A 22,149-nucleotide genomic window follows, 5' to 3' on the forward strand; every position below is an offset into this window, starting at 1 on the left:
AAATTTTGACGCAGCCCGAAGGGATTTCTCCCCGTCCTCTCCTTATATGCAAGGGGGGACGGAGAGGGGGGGTCGCCGATTAAATGAAGCAGCCTTGCTGTGGATGTGCTGTGTCTTGCGACACTGCTTCTGACCCAGGGCGGTGGGCAAGGTGCAGGGATGACCCGTCATCCAGGAGGTGCTCAGATGAGAGGGAGGGTGGGAGGGGTGTGGAGTGTATTTAGGGATGAAATGGGTGGGAGTGTTTTTATGCCTTTCCCTTATTGGCTACCTCACTTGAAAGGGGGAAAAAGCCTTGGTATATGTATGTATGTATGTATTAATTTTCAGTGATAACAGTACAGCTTTCAATTTCTTTCTTTTGCTCAGCTGTGTGCAAAATCATTCTAAAATGACATTCCAGAGAAAGTAACTTTTACCATAATTCAGATTATGAATTGTGATGCTATTTTGGCCCAATTTATCTAAAAATGTTTTAGAAACAAGCAAAGATTGAGTCTAGATTACGTACTCATTATACATCATGATGAAGAGTTTGCAAATGAATGATAAAGGCTTGACCTTTGACTTTTTTAACAGGTGTGAAGTGTATGATCTGGAGGAGGAGCGAATATTTTGGATGTTTGAAACTGTTGTTGCTTTTGTGGGAGTTTTAGCTGGACTAAACACTGCTCTGCAGCGTCATCGAATGTCTCTTCATAGCAAGAGAACTCAAGCTCTGACACCTTCTGTGTAAAGTATGACCAGTGTGCCATGTAATTCAATGTTTTATTATCTTGAAAGTCTTTGAATGAGAAGTATATTATATACTTAGACAGTCAATCCATGATAAATAGGGATTCACAGTATGTAGTTCAGTACTTTTGGATAATGCCAAGATCATGCAATAATTTAGGATAATATTGAAATACTGACAAAGCAGTGAAATAATTTTAGGATACCTCAGAAATTATGAAAGTAATGAAATGTTCACTGTAGTACCATAATTTTTAAGGATTCATAACAGCAATTCATAAATGTTGCCTGTTGCATAATGTACATAATTGTACTTATGATCCACATAAGTACATCATGAAGCTATGTAATTTTGGGAGAGGGCATGATCTAAACTGAAGCACAAAAGCTGTCACAGAATATTTTTACAGTATTGTGCTAATCAGATAGTAGTCTTACCTACATATTTGTATCCTTTTCAAACTTTTGACAGTTTACAGTATTGTCTCAAGATATTTTGGCAGTTTCATTTCTCATATAACTGATTTTTAAATGATTGATTTATAGTTTATGGTGCCACAACTGAACAAGGTCATAGAAGCAAACAGTTAATGCAACCTAAAACAATTTAGATAATTTACAAATGTAAAAAGCAGTACATGTAATATTTTTGATACTCAGAAGTACCAGAATGGTTTGATAGGTGGTACAAGAATAGCAGATTTACCTGGTTGTATTATAGGGGAAGGGAGCTATGCTTGTGGTGACCTGTCTTTGTATCTTTCAGCATCAAGTTTATTCTTAAAATCGTGAATAGTATTTGCACACACCATTTTTTCATCTAAGTTATTCCATATATCCAGCATTCTGTGTGGGAAGCTATTCTTTTTCCTATCTCTTCTATAGTTGTCCTTTTTGAGTTTCTTTTCATGACCTCTTGTTTTTCCATTGTCATTTTTTAGTAAATCTTTTCTGTCAAGGATTTCCATTCCTTTCATGATTCTATATATAGTCAGTAGATCACCTCTTTCTCTTCTTTGCTCTAGTGTTGGTAGTTCTAGCTTCGATAATCTTTGTTCGTATGTTAATTTGGAAAGAGCTGGTGCCAACTTTGTTGTTGCTCTCTGTATTCTTTCTAGTTTCCTTATATTCTTTTTAGTACTGGGTGTCCATAGTGTCACTGCATATTCCAGTTTTGGTCTAATCAATGTGACTAATATTTTTTTTATAATTTCTTCATCCAAGTATTCAAATGCCACTTTCATTGACCTTAGTAGGTTGTATGTTTCACCTACTATTTTGTTTATATGTCTGTCCGGTGTCATGTCATTGCTGATTATCACTCCAAGGTCCCTTTCTGAGTGCACTTTTTTTTTCATTTTCACCAATTTTGTAATTTTTTGAAATTCTATTTTTTATTTTACCAAATTCCATCATGCTACACTTCTTGATATTAAAGTTCACCTCCCACTTTTGAGTACATTTCCAGATTGTGTCCCGGTCTGATTGTAATGAGTCACAGTCCTCATTTGTTGATACTTTCTTTAATATTTTTGCATCATCTGTGAAGAAATTCATATAACATTCAACTCCTTCGTCCATGTCATTTATGTATATAGCAAACATGATTGGAGCCAGTACTGACCCTTGTGGAACATCACTTATCATTTCTTCTCATTTCAAGTATTTGTCTCTAATTACTACCCTCATTTTTCTCCCCGTCAGGAAGTCTTCCATCCATTTTGATAAATTACCTGTAATGCCACCTATTGATTCTAATTTTCCTATTAATTTTTTGTGCGGTACTTTGTCAAATGCCTTTTGTAGATCTAGATAGGCACAGTCTGCCCATCCATCTCTCTCATCTATTATATCTATTATTCTCGAATAGAAGCAGATTAGATTTGTTGTACATGATCTTCCTTGTCTAAATCCAAATTGGCTTGGGTTTAGTATAGATTTTTCTTCCAAATGTTTAACCCATCTACTTTTAATCACTTTTTCACATATTTTAGCTACTGTGCTTGTTAGGGAGACCAGTCTGTAGTTAGTTGGATCTTCCTTACTTCCTCCTTTATATATTGGTACAATGTTTGCATTTTTCCAGTCTTGTGGTACTTCCTTCTTTGAGCGAGTATTTTATTATAGTGTGTATTTTATCTGTTAGTTCCTCCATGCATTCCTTCAGTATCCAATTTGCAATTCCATCCAAACCATGCAATTTTCTAATATCTAGGTTTTTTATTTTGTCACCGATTTCCTTTTTTGTTATGGTTATTTCCTTCATTTGGGGGGAATTCTGTTTTTCTATTCCTTCACAGTTAGGTGAGTTCTCAATTGTGAAAACCGATTTGAAGTGGTTACTCTTAATGAATGCAGCTACAAGTATTTACAGTATCTCACACATTTTTTGACAGTCGAAATTGTGAGACTAATTTGCTATTATCCCAAAATAATTAATATATTTCATCACTCAATGATGATGGGTGGGGGAGGATGGGAACGGAGGGAAGTGCTTGGAGTAGGCTGCTTAGGTGAGAGGGAGTAGGGGAGAGGGAGGAGGGAGGGGGAGAGGGAGTAAGGAGGTTTCAGGTAGGGGAGTGCAGGGTGTACAGGGGTGGTGTGTGGAGCAAGGAGCACAGGAGGAGGTGGTGGAGGAAAAGAGGCAAACATTCACAGATTGGTTGCAAGGTGGGATGGAGGAATCATGTAAGGGGTGCAGGAGGGGAGAGGAGAGGTGGAGCATGGGATGGGGGAGGCAGGGAGGAGAGCTGGTGTGAGGTGGGATGGGGTGGGGTGTGGCAGGGGGATTTTGAAGGTGGTAAGGGGTTGTTTTGCAGGGAGGTTGGGAAGGGTGGGGTGGGAGTGCAGATGGAGAGACATTAGTGGGGTAGACGATGGTGGGAGGAAGGTGGGTGGAGTGTTTTGGGGAGTTGCTGAATGTGAGGGAGGATGGGGAGGGATGTGGTGGTTGCAGTGGGAGGTGGTGAGAGGGTGACAGTGATGAGTAGGTATAAGAGGGTCTGGTAAAATTCCAACCAGAAACTAAATACTGTGTCATTAAATGTGTGTGGTTGTAATACAGACAAGAGTAAAACAGAAGAGATTGGTACTTTGCAAGACGGAAAATGGAAGTGTTAGTGTTAGATGAAAACAAGTTGACAGGGAGTAGTGATTCAGAGTTTGGGAGTGTGGCAGGAAGAATGTCAAGAATGATGAGGGAAGGAGCATCTCTGCTGGTAAGTGTTGATAAGAAAACACATTAAGGGAAGTTTCTTCAAAGTTAACATTGGTGAAGGTTAAACAGGGAAGAGATGTGGGTTTTTTGAGAGTGCATGTGGACCTGGTAGTGAGAAAGATGATGGGAGGGGAGATCCATACAACACAGGGGAGAGAAAGATGTTTATGATGAGGGGGAAAGGGGGTTGGAGAAATGTATAGATAGGGGAGGAGAGGATATGACAGGGGGAGGGAGAAGAGAATAAAAAAGCTATATGACAGGGAGGGCAGGGATGAGAGGAAGACAGATATGATGGAGGGAGAGAGTAAGAGACACGACAGGGGAAAAGATATGGCAAGTGGGGGAGAGTGATATACATGATGGGAAAATGAAAAGAGAAACATATGATGGGGGAAGCAAGAAAGATTCATGATGGGGGAAGAGATGTATATATGATGGGGGAAGAGATGTATATATGATGGGGGAAGAGAGGGACAGCAAGCTCCAATGGAGGGGGGGGAAAGACGTATACATGGCAAGAGACTGAACAGTAATCATGAAAGTATTGCACCCTGAGGGACCCCATTGTTTTGTCTTTTTGTTCTTGAGATATGGTTGTTTCTTATTACTCTGCACTGTGTTCTTGCTAGTGGAGCTTGCAAGGATAGATAGAGAGAAATGAAGATATAAGGCAGAAAGTGGTGGTGACAAGAATGCTGATAGCAAGAGTTGATCAAAGAATCAAAGAATACTGGAATGGTTTGAGCATATAGAAAATTTTAGTGAAGAAGACCAAGAATGTGGTAAATGGATGGAATGAAGAAGACATTGAGTATAAGGGAAATGTCTGTTTAACAGGGAAGGGAGGAGGGCAATAGACATGAATGGGGATTTGTTGTATTTACCTAACTGTACCTAATTGTAGTATACAGGAAAGTAGCAATATTCAATGGGTCCCATCTTCCACTCTCCAATTTTTTCATACCTAGTTTCATATTCGTGCACAGTTCCAACTTAATCTATGTCCTTGATTTCCACTTATCATATTTAGATTTGAGTTTATGTATTTCTTCACCTTTAAATGTGTGGTCTTTCTTAATTTGTTCCCATGATCTCTTAAACCCCTTTCATCCTTAACCCCTTCCATACGGTGCCGCACACGTAGGCGTCATGGGGAGCGAGTGTATTCGCGAGGCTGCCATATCGGCGTCTTGATTATATATATTGTAGTCGCCCCTCCATAATGACATTCTTTCTAATTCTTTTGTAATCGCATTTTCTATGGTTATCAGAATTCACGGGTGAAGAGAGAACGATCAATATAAGCGGTGACTATATTTTATGATGCGAGTATTATTACGACACGTCGTACGGCTGGCATTGGCTGCTGCCACCGAGATCTAAGTCCATGACACCTACGTGTGCGGCACCGTATGGAAGGGGTTAAACAAGATATCTCTTCTGTCAATGCAATCATATCACCTCTTTCTCTTCAATCTTGCAAGGTTGGCAGTCCCATTGCTTTCAGTCTTTCCTAATACAGTTTATCTGCTAGAGACCAGTTTGGTTGTATTCTCTCAATCTTGGTGACATTCTTCACTCATGGATGAGAAATTAGTGCAGCCCAAATGGATTTCTTCTTGTCTGCTCTAGTTTCTTGAGAGAATTAGGTGGGAGGGTCACCATATAAATGAAGTAGTGGTGATAAACCATCTTCAGTTGTCAGGCCCTGCTGTGGAGGTACTGTTTCTTGATGCATTATTTCTGACCCAAGAAGTGGGTGGAGGCCATGGGTGAGACTTCATCCAAAAGGAGCCAAGATGGGACAACAAATGGGTTTTGGGTGCAAGATGGGTGAAGGGTGGGTGTATGTCTCAACTAGGTCATCCCCTATACAAGGGGGGTAAGGACCTTTTGGTATGTATGATGTGTTGTTATTATTGTTGCTCTCTTTCATTTTTATCATTATTGATTATTATGATTAATATTACTATTCTCTCTCATACATTCTTTAACTGTTGTCAAGTAATACTTGTGAATATTTTATTGCAGGTAATGGAGAGCTGAAGAAATACATTCCTGAACATAAACATCATCATTGACATTAGAATAATGTTACAATATTTCATTTCTCCCATCATGAATGGTACTGTGTCAACACTTTGAATTGACCACTGTTACTCTGCAGCTGTAGCTAGCCCCAGGCCAGTAACTTGGACTTGAAATTTGGGAGTGGGGTAATTTCTGCCTAAAGGGGAGTTATTTTATATTTTTCCTTTTACATATGTTTCTATTAGAACATCATGTATTGATTTGTAATAAACTAATTTAATTTATGCAAAGTATAATAGTATAAGATATATTTGTTAATAAATGTTTATATAAATATTTTTGTTTAATTGTTTGATAGGGCATTATTTATGGGGGGGCAGGGGGTAATCCACTTCCTAAAGCCTCCCTGTAGCTACAGGCCTGGATGAGTTATAATTCATTGTGTGCTTCCCTCACAGCTGTTGTTGTTGTTGTTTCCAAGACTGTCTGGCCGAGCAGTCCTGTCACCCTAAGGAACACCATAGCTGGAATGGGGTTTTACCACAAATCTTTTATAGAGTATATATTGTGTTGTCGGCATGCCATGATTGTGGACCATGCAGTCTTCCATTATGTATTTGGAGGGACTCCAGGATTGTTCTTGTAATTCAGGTGGGTTGAGAGGGGGGTTGTGGGTTATGATGACACTGGTGAGAGGGATGCAGAGGTTTGTACAGTTTATTTTTATCATATGGATGATCTCTCTTGGTGTGTTATTTGAATGGAACTATTGGGTAGGGGATTTGTCTGGCAGACTAATGTTTTTATGTATGTGGCTCCTAGTCTTATCATCCTGAATTGTTCTCATTTTCAAGCTTCTCTGAAATTGATTTGTTTCAAGTGTGACACAGAAGACTTCATTTTTGAACTGAAATACTCTTCAGTCTGGTCTCGAGTGCAATTTATACATTTAGCTGGATTTGAGCATGGTGTACTATGTGAAGAGGCTGAGCAACTTTAACACCATGTAGGTACCGACATTGTTTTGTGTACCCAAAGTACTGTTAACTAAAGCAGTGATGCAGGCATGGATAGTATTTCTCTAATTAATACCAGTCGGGTAGGCTGGAAGTTATGGTTGATTAAATGTCATCATTAGTGTAGGGGTATTGACCTTCATACCATTTATGGTTTTCTAAACTTTGTATACTTTTATTATATTTCCTTATCTCACTTTTCTATTATTTCTTCTGTATGGTATCGTAGAGATGAAATGTGGCCTACTACCACTTTGGTGTTAAATGTTCTATGTTGTTTGAACTGGGGTGTCTGCCAGTTCCCACGGTTTTGACTTTGTTATAGTGAGCTACAGGGAAATCATTGGACCTACAGGGTGGTCTGAACATTTTGTTACCCCTACCAATAGAGAGAGAAGTATTACAGTAATACAAAATACATGTCCTGAGTTCAGTTTATTTACTGTAAGAACAATAGAACAAAACTAGAACACTGGAACAAAATGTTCCCATCACAGTATTGTCACCTTTGGAGGAGCTGGTTTGCCAAATCTTTCAGTGAAGTCATGTCACACAGCCCACATGCTCTTGCCTGACTAATGCATATGCTCATGTGCCCATACACTTACAAGCAGCCTGAATCCAGGACATGTATTTTGTATTACTATAATACTTGTACCTATGTTCGTAGGGGTTAACAAGACATTCGGACCACCGTGTCCATCACCTACCTTGTAGGTTGTGACTTGGGAAGTTATTGATAGCTAAAACACTGACAGTAAATACACTAAAGCACAGTTCACACAAGCAATGTTTCAGTACCAAGTTCCCGTTTTCTCGGCATCTTTTTCCCATATTGCTCACATGAACTGCAGTTCACATAAGCAAAGTGGGAAGAAGCTGCAGAAAACAGGAACTTGGTGCCAAAGCAATGATCATGTGATCCGGCGCTTGGTTTTCGAGCCAACAATTTCATAAATCAATCAATCAATCAATGATCATGTGAACCATGCTTTAATGTGTTACCTCTTCATTCTTAGCTTCAACTCCCAAATGAGAGTCTAATTCAAAAGGCACCACTAAGTGGAGGCAGCATTTGGCTTCCCATCAGCCTGCTTTCCAATCTCTTCATTTTTGGTCAGGAACAATATGGAAAGGGCTTTGAAACAGGCTTCATAGTTGGCAAGGAAAACCTAACCCTCACTTGGAGGTGGTAAGGCAACTGTTGGTTTTACCTTAGCCTGCTTCTAGGTCTTTCCTCCATTTTATTGGGTAAGAGAAGATACCTTGAAATGGGATTCATAGCAGGCAAGGAAAATTGTAACCCCCTTTTTTTAAGAGACATGAAGCTAATCCTAATCTTTAAGTTATGACATGCCGTAACAATTTCCAACATGGTGTGATATAGAGTTCAGTTTCACTGGAAAATGAAACTCCCAAAATGCATACCCTTTTTATTTCCACAAGTTGCATATATATATATATATATATAAAGATGTATACATACAGTTAATACATTGTTTGTCTGCAACTACCAGCAGCACTACTTTTATCACTTACAATAATGGAAGAGGAGAATTAATTCATTGCCCTCTTGCGGGAGACCTATGGCCCCCAAGTAATCGGCATCTGCCACAGGGTTGGCCCATAAGTCACTCAAGGAAGAAATAGTGTTATTGTCTGGGTATGGATAAGGTGGAGTAGCAAAGGAGGAGCCAAGATATGAGGGAGTGAGGGTGGTGGATGTGGGAGGAGTACATTTGGATGGAATGGGTGGGAGTTGACTTATGCCTTTGTTTTTTGGCTACCTCCCTTGTAAAGGGGAAAAAGCCTTTGGTATATGTATGGATAAGGTGGAGCAATGTAAGACAAGGTGTTCCATCTCCTGTATGATAACTGTATCTGGGGCAGTCTGTTTCTGTGGCTAGGCCCATTCTGTCTTAGTACTGTCCTAGTGATGATGGTGACCTGAACCCAATTCTGCTAATGTAGTTCTTGCTTCTTTTGGGAGGAATTTTTCTGTAGGGTTTGATGGAGAAGCATGTTTGGTGGTTGATCTTGCTTAGTCATCTGAGAGGACATATTTTAGTATGTACATATTGTGATGTGGAAAGATTTTTGTTGATAATTGAGTAATAGGGTGTTGTAGTTCTTTGTTGTATTAAGTTGGTTGTACTTCTGTGATATAACAAGATTGGTGAGTTCGATTGAAAGCTCTTGCATAGAACAGAGTACCTATTATTTTCACATGATGTTCTATGGTATCGTTTCTCAATCTATGGTTCCCAAACCCAAGGGGGTCCACAGCCATCCACAGGATCTGTTAAATGACTGCAAGTGTAAATTTGATGCAATTGTGTCAGCATTATTATACAGAGCACCTACAACTTCTCACCCAAGTCCAGAACCCAGGTGGTTAGTCTTTCCATTAATTTAGATAAGGTGAATATCAACAAGACAGGTCTGGAATATGCTGTTAGGTTTTCTGGTGGTTTGGAGCTAACACTTGGGCTCTGCATTGGGCCACCTCTCTATCAACTATTTCCTCCAGCTTTTCATGTACCAAGATCTGAAAACTGACAACTGCTCTCTGACAACTATTAGCCAGTGATAGGAACAATTAAGTCATCCAGAAGTTGCTGAAATATTGCAAGGTCTATGCCAAGACTAAGTCAAAAGGTACCACCAGGAGACTGCACAAAGGCATTTGTCATGGAACAGGGTGAACAACACCCAAAACATTGGAAGAGTGTTGTAGACTTTTAAGACTACCTATACTCTGATATAAAGGCTGGTGGGTGTGGGCAAGAAAAACGGAGACACTGAGGGTATGCCCACACACTGTACCAACATATGACAAACCTGATGAAAGAAACCAGTATGGGAGTTACTCCTGCTTCTGATGCATTGAGTGACTGAATTCTGTTCCTTAGGGCATGCCCACACAAAGTCTCTAATGTAAAAAACTTTGCAAAGTACCAGGATTTGGTAAAATTCCACTACATCCCTGTTCTTTATCCATACAAACAGGAACCCACCACCCAATGTTTCCTTTCATCCAGTTTGTCATATATTAGCTACAAGTGTGGACATGCCAAGAGACTCGACAGACCTAAGATAATACTCTCCACTGTACTTCCCACTGAACAATGACAGGTACCTGAAAGTGGTGATCCTATAAGATGGATGTCAGAGCGAATCATCTCCATGGTCCATCTTTAAAACCCCATCAACATCCTCATCTTAATCTGGAGGTGCAGCCTTTAGAGGCTCACACTCAAACTCTGGAGTGCCCTAGGTCCTTCTTGGTCACCTTCAACTGTATTTCTTCCATCTTTTCACATAATGAGAACTGGCACCTGCTTCCCTACAACTACTATAAGCTAAAGATAGAAACAGATCCATATTAATACAGTAAAGATAACAGTCCTAGAGAAATCTACAGAACTCAGGGACCATTACCAGTCACTGGAGTTGCATGTTTCCAGTCAGTAAAAGTCAAAGTAACAATTACAATTATTACTATTGTCTTCATTTCTGTGAGTGTAGGTAGCAAGGGCAATTTGCTTAATAGTCAACTTCTGTCTCTCTTTCGCTCTTTTTTTTTATTTCATTTTTTTTTTTTTTAAGATGTATAAAAAGACATTCCATACTCACTGCTGCTGGCAGTTGTGGAAAACAATGTGTCAACTGTACACAATGAAAAACATAACAGAAATCAAACAAGCCAACATCTACAGAAGCAACAATTAAGGCAACCAAACACGCTATCAGATTAGACTAGTAATTTCTTTCATCCAAAATGCACCCAATTTAATAAACTTCAATTCCACTTACAAAACTTATTCATACAAAAAAAAAATATACATCAGAGACCAACACTGGTAGGTTGCATGCAGTGGTCCTGAGGGATGAACATCATAGATGGACATTGTCATCTTGCTGTTCATCATCAAACTCCAACACCTTCACCCCCATCTGGAGGTGCAACCCTGAGGGTCTGGTACTTGGTGTCTGGACTGGGCCTGAGGTTTATCAGCTTCAACTGTTTGTTTTCTTCCACCTTAATACATGGAAAGCTGACAACTACTACTCTTCCTCCTACCAGCCAGTCAATGACACAGAAATTGACCCACACTATAATATAGACCGTCTAATATTTCTTTCCAGAGAGAGTTATGGGAAAGTTTGAAGATCTCCTGACTGCTGTAGGTATGTAGGTTTTCCAGCCAGTGAAACTCAAGGCAACAACCGTTAACTATACACACAAAAATAAAGATGAATCGTAAAAATAATCTATGTATATCTTCTACTTTTGAGAAATTTATAATATACGACCAAAAGAATCAAAAGTTGGCCGTTGCATTTCAAACTTTAGTTACACAACTATCAAAGAATATCAGTGAATTCACGAGTGTGTATATGTGTGTGTATATATATATATATATATAGTTTTGAAAACTGAAATTAATCACAACCAATAAAGGAATTCCTCATGAAACAAGGACAAGACAGGAAATGGAAAACTCAATCCAATATAAAAGCTTTTGCTTTCATGATTTAGTCTTCATGATTATATGCTCTTGCTACTTGATACATAGCCCATGCTTCTTCAGTTCATTTGCATGGACTAAAACTAAGATCTTATGAGCTTATTCACACATGAAGTTGCACCCAGTGATGTGTAATAAACATCAAGAACAGCAGCAGTAGAACAAGTAAGGCTGTGAGAAGCACCATGTGTAACCAGTATTATAATGGAAACCAGAAGCCACAACTGGTGCTGTGATAGAGACCAATTTTACCAAGAAGGAAGAAATCTTGCAAGATCAAAGAACACCGCTGATGTATGGCATGCATGAGGTACAGGACTTATTTCTCCTGAGAGAAGAGAGGAACTGGCAGCAACAAATGAACCTTAGACCTGTATCTTGCATGCAGAAACTTGGGCAAAGCAATTTAACATTCCATAAAGCTCTCGTGATTACCGATAAATTTCTGGAAACACTGATTATCTATTATGTTAGGAGGTTAGATACGATGGAAAAAAATAATGCGGCTGTACAATTCTGGTTAAGAGTGAAAGCACATGACAGGAAGAGGAGGAGAGAAGCAAGGCAATGACAATTGAGCATAATGATGACAAACACATGGAGGAAGAGCAGGAAGAGGAATGGGAAAAAAGGAGAGGAGGTGGTGCTGTATTTCTATGGTTGGGGAGAATATTGTGCTGAAGTTGGAGTCATGAGGGCTTTTTCCCCCTTACAAGGGAGGTAGCTAAGTCAAAAGGCACATACCCACTCCCATCCACCACCCTTTCCTCCCTCTCATCTTAGCTCCTCTTGGGTGACAGGTCATCCCTATATCCCACCCACTACTCCAGGTCAGAAGCAATGTAGCAAGAGACAGTACATCCACTGCAGGTAGTTTCACTTAATCGGTAACCCCCACTCTCCATACCCTCATGCAGAAAAAGAGAAGATTGGGAGAAAGCCCTTAGGGCTGCATCAAAATATTCACATTTAAGCACTCCCAACCCCCATCCCCTGCCCCCTCCCTTCCTTGCATCACAGTATCATCTATATACAGCCATTCTTCACTCACCACTATATCCTGCCTTCTCCCTTCCTTGCATCACAGTATTATCTATATACAGCCATTCTTCATTCACCCCTATATCTTGCCTTCTCCCTTCCTTGCTGAACAGACAAAGCCCCTTTCACCCCATCCTTGGTCATCCCCTCAAGTTCACTCTATCCACCTCTACCCTCCACACCTCTTTTACTAATCTTTCTTCACTCTTTTCACATGTCCAAACCATCCCAATGCTCTTCCATTAGCCCTATCTGCCATATCTTTTCCATCCTCCTTTTTGGTAAAGAAGAATTTTAAATATAGTAGAGAAAAGAAAAGTAGATGCTATTAGTGGTAAGCATTCTTCTTTGAGAGGAGGATGAGGAGGAGGATGAGAGAAATAGTGGTGGTGGTAGTGGTAGTAGTAGTATTAGTAGTAGTAGTATTAGTAGTAGTGGTATTAGTAGCAGTAGTACCAGCAATAGCAGTAGCAGTAGTAGTTCAGGACTGTAAAAAAATTAACTTAACACTGGAATGGTATGAAGTGTAAATGTCTAGCAACAGAGAACAATCATGGTTAAAAGATTATTATGAAAGGTCTCCTATGTAAAATCACAGTGGCTTTTCAACAACATGGACAAAAAAGGCTGGTTCATAAGGATCTGTTACTGGTTTGAAGTCCCCAAAGACTTGGTGCTTGGCATTTGGCCCAAAACTTTCCTTCAGGAGTTCTGTAAACTTTGCCACACGATGAGGGTAGTATGACAGCCGGAAGTTGGTCTGTGAGCTGGAGTAAAGGAAAAAGATAGAACAATTAACAATACATACATACATATACCAAGGCTTTTCCCCCCTTACAAGGGAGGTAGCCAAAAAGGAAAAGGCATAAAATCATTCCCACCCATTCCATCCCTGAATACACTCCACACCCCTCCACCCTCCCTCTTATCTTAGCACCTCCTGAGATATAAAATAGAATTAGGGCTGCAACCCTTACCATTCAAGCTTATGAAAACATGAAGACTTATTTTCCTTCATCATTTGTTTTAAGTCTACAAAGAATATATAGATAGTATTAATCAACTCCTTGCCTCAGACCTCTCGCAAGAGAACAATGACTTCCAGGTAACTGACAACAGCCACCAGACTGGTTCATATGTCACTTCAGGAAGAAATGTTATTTTGTTTGGGTATAGCCAGGATGGTACAGTGAAAGAGGTGCTCAGTAGCATTTGTGTGATAAATTTTGCATCTGGGGGAGTTTGTTTCTGTGGCCAGATCTATTCTAGGTTGGAACCGTCGTAATGGTGGATGGTAACCTGAAAGCTGTTGTGGTTCTTATTTCTTGGGAGGGACTTTCCTGTGGAGCTCATGTCTGAAGATGCTTGACAGAGAGCATGTTTGGAGGTTGGTGTTTGAGTGCTTGTTTAGTGATCTGAATGCATCTATTTCATTGTATTTACCTAATTGTACATATACATATACCAAAGGCTTTTTTCCCCCCTTATAAGGGAGGTAGCCAAAACACAAAGGCATAAAAACCACTCCCACCCATTCCATCCCTATCACACTCCACTCCCCTCCACCCTCTTATCTTGGCACCTCCTGGATGGTGGGTCTACCTAATTGTAGTATCCAATTATGTGGGGATGAAATGGGTGGGAGTGGATTTATGCCTTTGACTTTGGCCACCTCCCTTGTAAGAAGAAAGTCATTGGTATATATATATGTATTTACCTAATTGTAGTATCCAGGAAAGGAATAATGCACACGGGGCCCTGTCTTTTACTCCCTAATCATCATGCCTGGTTACAAATTCCCATATAGTTCCAACTTGGTTTGTTCTTCAATTATCATATTCACATTTAAATTAAAGTACTGTTCCAGATTGGGCTATACAAACTTCTTGGCTAATCCAAGTATTTAAGTAACTGTAGTATACAGGAAAGGAGCAACATCCATTGGGTCACATCTCCTCTCCAACCTACCATAACTAGCCTCAAATTCATGTACAATTCCAACTTTATCTATATCCTTGATTTCTGATCACATTTAGATGTGAATTTATGTATTGTTCAAGTTTGGGCTATATCTCTTATGCCATTCAAAGGAATGAGCAACAGAAGATCTCTTGGTCTGAAATGAATGAAAAGACCACATCTGAAGAATCTTCACAGATTTCCATACAGATACATCAACTCCTCAAATAGCCTTGCAGATGATATACATACATATACCAAAGGCTCTTTGCCCCTTACAAGGGAGGTAGCTAAAAAACAAAGGCATAATATCCACTCCTACCCATTCCATCCCTCCATACTCCACTCCCATCCACCCCCCTCCCTCCCTCTTATCTTGGCTCCTCCTGGATGACGGGTCATCCCTGCATCTCGACCACTGCCCTGGGTCAGATATAGCCTAAGCTAAAACTAAAAATGAACATAAAGCTAAGAAAAAGAGACGGGACCCCACAAGCATAACTCCTTTCCTGTATAATACAATTAGGTAAATACAACACAATCAAGATCTATGAGAGGGCTTATGGATCTTCCAAGAGTAAAGCTTCGAGTGTCTTGTTAGTGAATCTTGAAGAAACAAGTATCTGTTATGGCCTATAAATACCTTCCCATTTTCCAGTTAATGTGAGAATAATGCATGCATTAAAAAATATATATCAGAAACATAAGACTTCAAAGACTGTCTCTTCACTTTATTGCAATGAAAAACTGAAAAGGAAACCTGAAATCACCTGGTTTGTTTTGCCTCTTGAAGTCGTCCTTTCTTGGATATTTCCGAGTCAGTTTCATCTCGAGTAGTATGTATTTCAGTGACATCCATGTCATAATCTAAAGTTACTAGAGATGCCTTGCCATTGACATACAATACTGAAGTCTTGATGTCTTTCACGTGACTGCTCTGTAAATTCAACACCAAACAATGAAAATGCTCATAACAAAACAAATCAATGTAAAAATATAAAATTGTGTAAAATCACCATTAAGTACTGATGTACACAGAACCATTTACTTGTATAATCACTTCTATCTATATACCAAAGGATTTCCACTTTTTAAGGGGGGTAGCCACCCATCTCACTCCCATCTGTTTCCCTCCGATCTTAGCTCCTTCAGTATGAAGGGTCATCCCTGTCTCCTGCCCACTACCTAAGTCAGAAGCAATGAACCAAGATACAGCACATTCTTAGAAGGGTCCTGCCACTTCATTTACATGTTGACCCTCCCTCCTTATCCCCTCATGTGAAAATAGAAAAAAAGATAAATCCCTTTATACTGCATCTATTTAATTCATTCACAACCATTCTCCACTCCCACCTATCTCTTGCCCTCCCCCTTTCCTGCTCAAGAGATATTCCCTTTTTACTCTAGTCCCTCTCTACCCCCATCCGTCAATCTTATTCTTAGTCTTTCCTTTGTATATCACTTACATTATAATATATATTGTGAGATGGTGCACATCCTTTGTCAACAATATAATCATAATTTCTGTGGTCAATAAGTAGAATTCCTCCAGGTTTAACCATGCCAGCAAAATTGCGCAATGCTAACCTAGAAAAAGAACAAATATGTAAAAGATAAAACAAGAAATGCCTAAACACTGGGTAATAATTTAAAATCTAGTCCTCTTAAACAACTTAATATGGCTCTTCAAAATAGATTAGAAAGTAGCGAGACATTGGATTTGACATTGTTGAACAGGTAGCGAGAGACACTAGATTTAATTGTTGAGGGGGACAGAGAGATATATCAGATCATGAGTGACTAAAGTAAAAGTGGTAGTGAAAATGAAGTCCAGGAAACTGAAGAGAGATATGGTGGCAAAAGGATTATAAAAGACAAATGAAGTGAAAGAGGGATACATTGAAATATATTTTTCTTGCAGGGACTACATCACTGCTACATAATCTAAGAAGGATCATTTCTTTAACAAGTTTTTCATAATTTCTTCATCCATGGGAAACTAATGTTATAAAACTTTTGTAAATGTACACTTGAAACCCACTATCAGAGAAATAACATCAGAAGTACAGGAAATCCATATATTTCAACTACTATCTGTAGTACTCTTCCGCTGAAGAGGACTACAGATAGTAGTCAAAATATACAGATCTCCTGTACTTCTCCAATAGTGGGTTTAAAGTGTATATTCTTCATCCATATTGTGAAATACCACTCTTGTGTTCATCAACTTGCATGTCTTTAACAATTTTGTTAACATGGTCCTTGGACTGTAAATTATCTTGTGATCAATACTCTGTCCAAAATTTCTTCCTTGAGATATCTGTGGGAGGGTCCAAAGGGTCCTGGGTCTATTAACAGCCTCTGTGGGGCAGTTTCCAGTCTATGAATCCTGAGGTGACAATTATTATCACTACTATTCTTCTTTTCTTTGTGGGATTAATGATCAGTATCTGCATGTGGTGGTCATGCAAGATGAACAACAAGTTGCCCATTTTCAAAACCTGTCAACTTCCTCACCTTGACCTCCATCAGGTGCAGCCCTGAGGAGCCCAAGACTGTCTTACACCGTTTCACACATTGAGAGTGACAGCCAAAGAAAGTTCCCCTCCTCCTACCACTTTCAGCCAGCGATAGAAATTCTCACAATAATCAACACACACTAAAGTTTCTTTGCAGAAAGATCTGTGGGAGAACCTGGTGAACATTGTAATCTGCTGTGGGGCTGTAGGTTTTCCCATTAGTGAAGCTCTTGACAATTACTATCATCCTTTCCTTTATAAAATGGTACCACATTGGCCCATTTTCATTCCAGATTTATTTATCATAATTTTTCATCAGGGGGGGGGGGGTCAACAATTAAATGAAGTGGTGTTGCTGTGGATGTGCTGTGTCTCGCTACATTTCTTCTGACACAGGGCAGTGGGCAACATGCAGGGGCAACCCGTCATCCAGGAGGAGCGAGGAAAAGAGGGAGGAGTGGAGTATGTGGGGATGAAATGGGTGGGGGTGGATTGCCTTTGACTTTGGCTACCTCCGCTGTAAGGGGGAAAAAGCTCTTTGTATATGTATTTTTCATCATCTTTTTCTTGTGAACATACAACTAGCTCCTGAATATTGTTCCCCCAGACTGTTTCAACATTCCTCAAGTATTCACTTCTTGCATTTCCACTTTTATAGGCATTTTAACACATTTCAAGTCATTCCCACTTCTCAAAGACTTTTCTTAGTAAATACACACTTTTATTTATCATTTCCATTTGTAATTTTGCTTTTTCATAGATCTTTCCATCTACTTTCAGAGGAAGAGGAGGGAAGAAGAGAAAAGTAGGAGGGAGGAGCAGGGAAGGAGACAGCAAAAGAGAAGAAAATTAAGTGAAAAAGAAAAAAAAAGGAGAGAGAAAAAGGGGAAGCAAGAGAGTGATAGAGAGGAAAATAAAAGTAAATGAATAAATAAAAAGAATGAAACTATGAGCATAAAACAGTAAATTATTCTTACCTATGCTCAGATTGGTCCCCAGACACATCTGGGAGATGTGCAAAGGAGTTGCCCAAACACACAACAGCATCATACTTGCCAGCACCCTCAATGTCATCCATCAGTGTCAGCCAGTTAGCTTCTTCAATGACTGAGAAATAAAAAGAAAAAGAAAATTAAACTTTATCATATATATGTGCATGTGTCAAATGACATGACAAAAACTAAACTAAAGACAATGGAGGCACAAAGATAAGCAGAATAAGTACATTCTCGTGTTCCACGTGTGGATTTCCATACTATTTGCAAACTTTTCATAAAAGAAGGCCAGATGGCCAGACATTCATGGGGGCTATTTTGCTGCACTGCTTTTGTTTGTTCTTGTATGAAGACAGCCATTTCTTGTCATCTGAATCAGTTGTCCACTGACCTACACAAGTTCCCTGCACCTTTCACATTCACTGCTTGACCACCAATGAGCATTACTGCCCACACAGTTTTTTTTTTTTTTTTTTTTTCCATGGATAGAATGAGTGAAGAAAGATTGGTAAAAGAGGTATGGAAGGCAGAGGTGGAGGGAGTGAACACAAGGGGGCAACCAAGAACGAGATGGAGGGATGGGGTAAAAGGGGCATTGGGAAAGGGGGATGTCTGTAGGAAGGAAAGGAGAAGAAAGAAGATAGGGATAAATGGAGAATGGCTGTGTATGGATGATGCTGTGATGCATGGAAGGGAGTGGGTGGGGGAATGAAGGAGCATGTGAGAATGATATTTTGATGCAGCCCAAAGGGATTTCACCCCATCTTCTCTTTTTCTGTACAAGGGGACCAAGAGGAGGGGGTTGCCCATTAAATGAAGCAGCCTTGCTGTGGATGTGCTGTATCTTGCTGCATTGCTTCTGACCCAGGGCAGTGGGCAAGATGCAGGGATGACCCGTCATCCTGGAGGAGCCAAGAAAAGAGGGAGGGAGGGGTGGTGAACAGGAGTGGAATTTGTGGAGTATGAAATGGGTGGGAGTGGATTTATGCCTTTGACTTTGGCTACCTCTCTTGTAAGGGAAAAAAAACTGTCAGTATATGTATGTATAATTGTAAAATTTAAGGCAACAACTGACTGTCCCTCTTCTCTGCCACCTTCTCCTTGCTACCTGATCTAGGACTCCAACTTTTAATTTTTTCTTAGCACTTTGTGGCAGGAGACCAGAAAACTACCACTATGTTCCCTTATGTGACAAAAAAGGCAAATAAACAAGGCTGTGCACAAGGATTAAGTATCCCTTCTAAGTATTTTCCTACCACAAAGAAGGTAAAATGTACGCTTTTGACATCTGCCTCACCACAAAGGAAAACTCAATCCCTTTTCTTTATGAAGAAAGTAAGCTTGAGTACTTCTGATATACCTATGGAAACATGATAGCAGTTAAAGTACAATATACAAGTACAAAGTTGCAACTGCATAAAAAATTCTTCCTTACCCCACTCATCAAATGCCTTTTCCTTGCGCCTCTTCCATCGAGTCTTCAGAGCATATTTCAACATTTTGTCAGACAAATCCACACTGGTCATCCTGAAGCCCTCTTCCAAAAGCATAATACTGTCCACCCTGTGTCAAAAGAGATGTATACATTATTTCATGTGACTTTGTTTGTTCTTTCCTGGAAATGGAAACCAACTGTAAGCCCCTTACGGATAGACAAGACGGAAGTGAGGATGTTGACAGATTCTGAACACTGGTGGCAAGGATACGATTCTCCCAAAAATCTGTTTTGCACTACCACCACTTGAAGATAACCATCATTGGTTCTTGTAACAGATCTTCTAATAATTTGTTTCACCATTTTCCCAATAACCCTTACAGAACTATAGCCTGAATAACAACAAGTATTTTGATGGATCTATTTGTATATTTCTATATCTATATACCAAGGGTTTTTTCCCTTTTATTTGGGAGGTAGCTAAGTCTAAAGACATACAACCACTCCCATCCGCCACCCTTCCCTACCTGCCGATGAAGGGTCATCCCTACATCCTGCCCAATGCCCTGGGTCAGAAGCAATGCAGCAATAGACAGTACATCCACAGTAAGGCCACTTCATTTAATCAGCAATCCCATCTCCACCCCCTTATGCAGAAAATAGAAAAGACAGGGAGAAATCCCTCAGGGCTGCATCAAAATATCATCCACACATAACCCATCCCTACTCCCCCATTCCCCTGTCCCCCCTCTTTTCTTACATCAAAGTACCATCAATACATAGCCATTCTCCACTCATCCCTATCTCCTGCCTTCTCCCTTGTTCAACAGACATTCCCTTCTTGCTCACAGCACCTTTCATCCCATCCATCCATCTCATCCTTGGTCGTCCCCTAAAGTTCACTCCCTCCACCTCTGCCTTCCATACATCTTTTACTAATATTTTTTCACTCATTGTTTCTGTGTCCAAACTATCCAAATACTCTTTTATCAGCCCTATTTGCACCTTTTCTGTCGCAGCTCTCCTCATTTCTCATTCTATTTAACCTTAACCCCTACCATAATTCTGACATTTCATCTTGAACATGTTTAAACTTCTCTCCTCCTTTAATTCCAAGTCTTCGTCTTCACGAGCATAGCTCCAATCCTGCATATTTTACATTTACAAGACATTTTATGTTGACATGCAGTATAAAGATTAGTTCAAGTTCTTCCAAACTTCTGTGAATATGCAACCTCATGCATGCACATATGATAAAACCCACGTTGTCAATTGGCAGTTGTCCAAGGCAGGTGTAGGCAAATCAGGGGATAGGGTGGGAGGAGAGGTGGACAAGGACGATTTCCAACCAGATCAAATTGGATTTAACCGCTTGTATCCAGTAAATGTTCGGTTACGTCATCAATACCACGTTTACTTATCTTCAGAATGATGATGTCCTCAAACCGCACTATCTTATCCCTGCAACTATACTTTCTTTTAACATTAAACTACATTTTTTGTATTTTGCACGTCATCATAATTTGTACAAATGCATCAGTTACAATATCAATTCATATCAAATAAATATCAATAACTGAGGAGGGATATTGGAATAGTCAAGTTGCATTCAACTTCGCCAATGGAAATGCTTTAAAACTCGTCGGAACAAATCTAAGACATTCATTTTTATTTTCAAAGTATATAACTGATACAGTGATAAAATGATAATGGAGCAGTAAGCTTGGAAGCCTTTTGTTAAAAAGCAAAACTTGTAATACACAACAACTTGGGTTTAATATATTGCTTCAATCACTTATGAAACCATTTTAAACCTAATTTACTATACAGCAATACAAACAAAATTATATATATATATATATATATATATATATATATATATATATATATATATATATATATATATATATATATATATATATATATATTGCAAGGCCCTTAAAACACTAACAATTCAGCAACAGGGCTTTCGAGAGTGACTAAGCGTAGTAAGCGACCAGTGACACGCCCAGTCAGGCAAACTTCTTTTTTCTCGTACTTTTCTAAGCACATGCAAGTAGCATCCCTGATCTTACTTGTGTATAAATAGTTGTCTGACGCGCATATTTCCCTGATCCGTCAATGGGTGCTTGATATATATAGATAGACGAGCTAAACAGGCAACAGCGTCTCCCAATCTTTAATTGTGCAAGTGTAACATTATCTGTTGTTGCAAGGCAGGAGTTTATCTTAAAAGATCACCGGCAAGAAAACTGGTGTATGAACTATATTAAAAGCTCCAAAACTATCTGAATAATTAGTGTTACATTCCTTGCTCCAATTAACAGAAAATCTACATCATAAAATAATTCAAACAAATTTAAAGAACGGATACATCCTCTATGACCTTTCAGACTGCTGTTGATAATACCTTAAAGTTATCTATAAATGTCTGTGTTGGAGACTTAACAAATTAATGTCACTTTGACTGATTTTTCAATAAATACAGGGTAATTATATAAAAGATAATCAATTTTATATGCCGTATCGGTTATCGTGATCGTACTTCACTCAGCCGAACAAGAAAAATTAAGTAACACTCGGCACTTATTGTTGCGGGCGACTCTAAGAGTAAGTCACATGCGTCATCGCACGAGAAGAGATTAAAATAGTATCTAATTTTGTTG

The 22,149-nt window shown here is 39.4% G+C and overlaps 2 protein-coding genes across 8 annotated transcripts in view; one reads left to right on the top strand and one right to left on the bottom strand.

Annotated features, from left to right (window-relative positions):
- The window catches only part of LOC143036959 (uncharacterized), a 33,539-nt gene extending 21,384 nt beyond the window's left edge, over window positions 1-12,155 (top strand). For 2 of the 5 annotated variants that reach the window (XR_012967442.1, XM_076205019.1), the window contains one exon: window positions 5,987-12,155. Coding sequence is in view for 2 of the 5 variants with exons in the window: in XM_076205019.1 (XP_076061134.1) it covers window positions 5,987-5,990 (4 nt within the window). In the remaining 3 variants the exon portion in view is untranslated. Of the gene's footprint in view, window positions 1-579; window positions 738-5,711; window positions 5,852-5,986 lie in introns of those variants that run through there. The other 3 variants (XR_012967440.1, XM_076205018.1, XR_012967441.1) reach the window with 3 other exon arrangements.
- Gnmt (Glycine N-methyltransferase) overlaps window positions 8,422-22,149 on the bottom strand; it is a 125,254-nt gene continuing 111,526 nt past the window's right edge. For all 3 annotated transcript variants that reach the window (XM_076205015.1, XM_076205016.1, XM_076205017.1), the window contains exons 3-7: window positions 19,484-19,611; window positions 18,031-18,160; window positions 16,001-16,121; window positions 15,305-15,471; window positions 8,422-13,342 (exon numbers count right to left, since the gene is read on the bottom strand). In XM_076205015.1, coding sequence (XP_076061130.1) covers window positions 13,168-13,342; window positions 15,305-15,471; window positions 16,001-16,121; window positions 18,031-18,160; window positions 19,484-19,611 — 721 coding nt within the window. In that variant the 3' untranslated portion in view covers window positions 8,422-13,167. The remainder of the gene's footprint in view (window positions 13,343-15,304; window positions 15,472-16,000; window positions 16,122-18,030; window positions 18,161-19,483; window positions 19,612-22,149) is intronic.

This window comes from Oratosquilla oratoria, chromosome 21 (genome assembly GCF_046742065.1).
Source record: "Oratosquilla oratoria isolate Oo_2021 chromosome 21, ASM4674206v1, whole genome shotgun sequence".
NCBI classification, from domain to species: Eukaryota; Metazoa; Arthropoda; class Malacostraca; order Stomatopoda; family Squillidae; genus Oratosquilla; species Oratosquilla oratoria.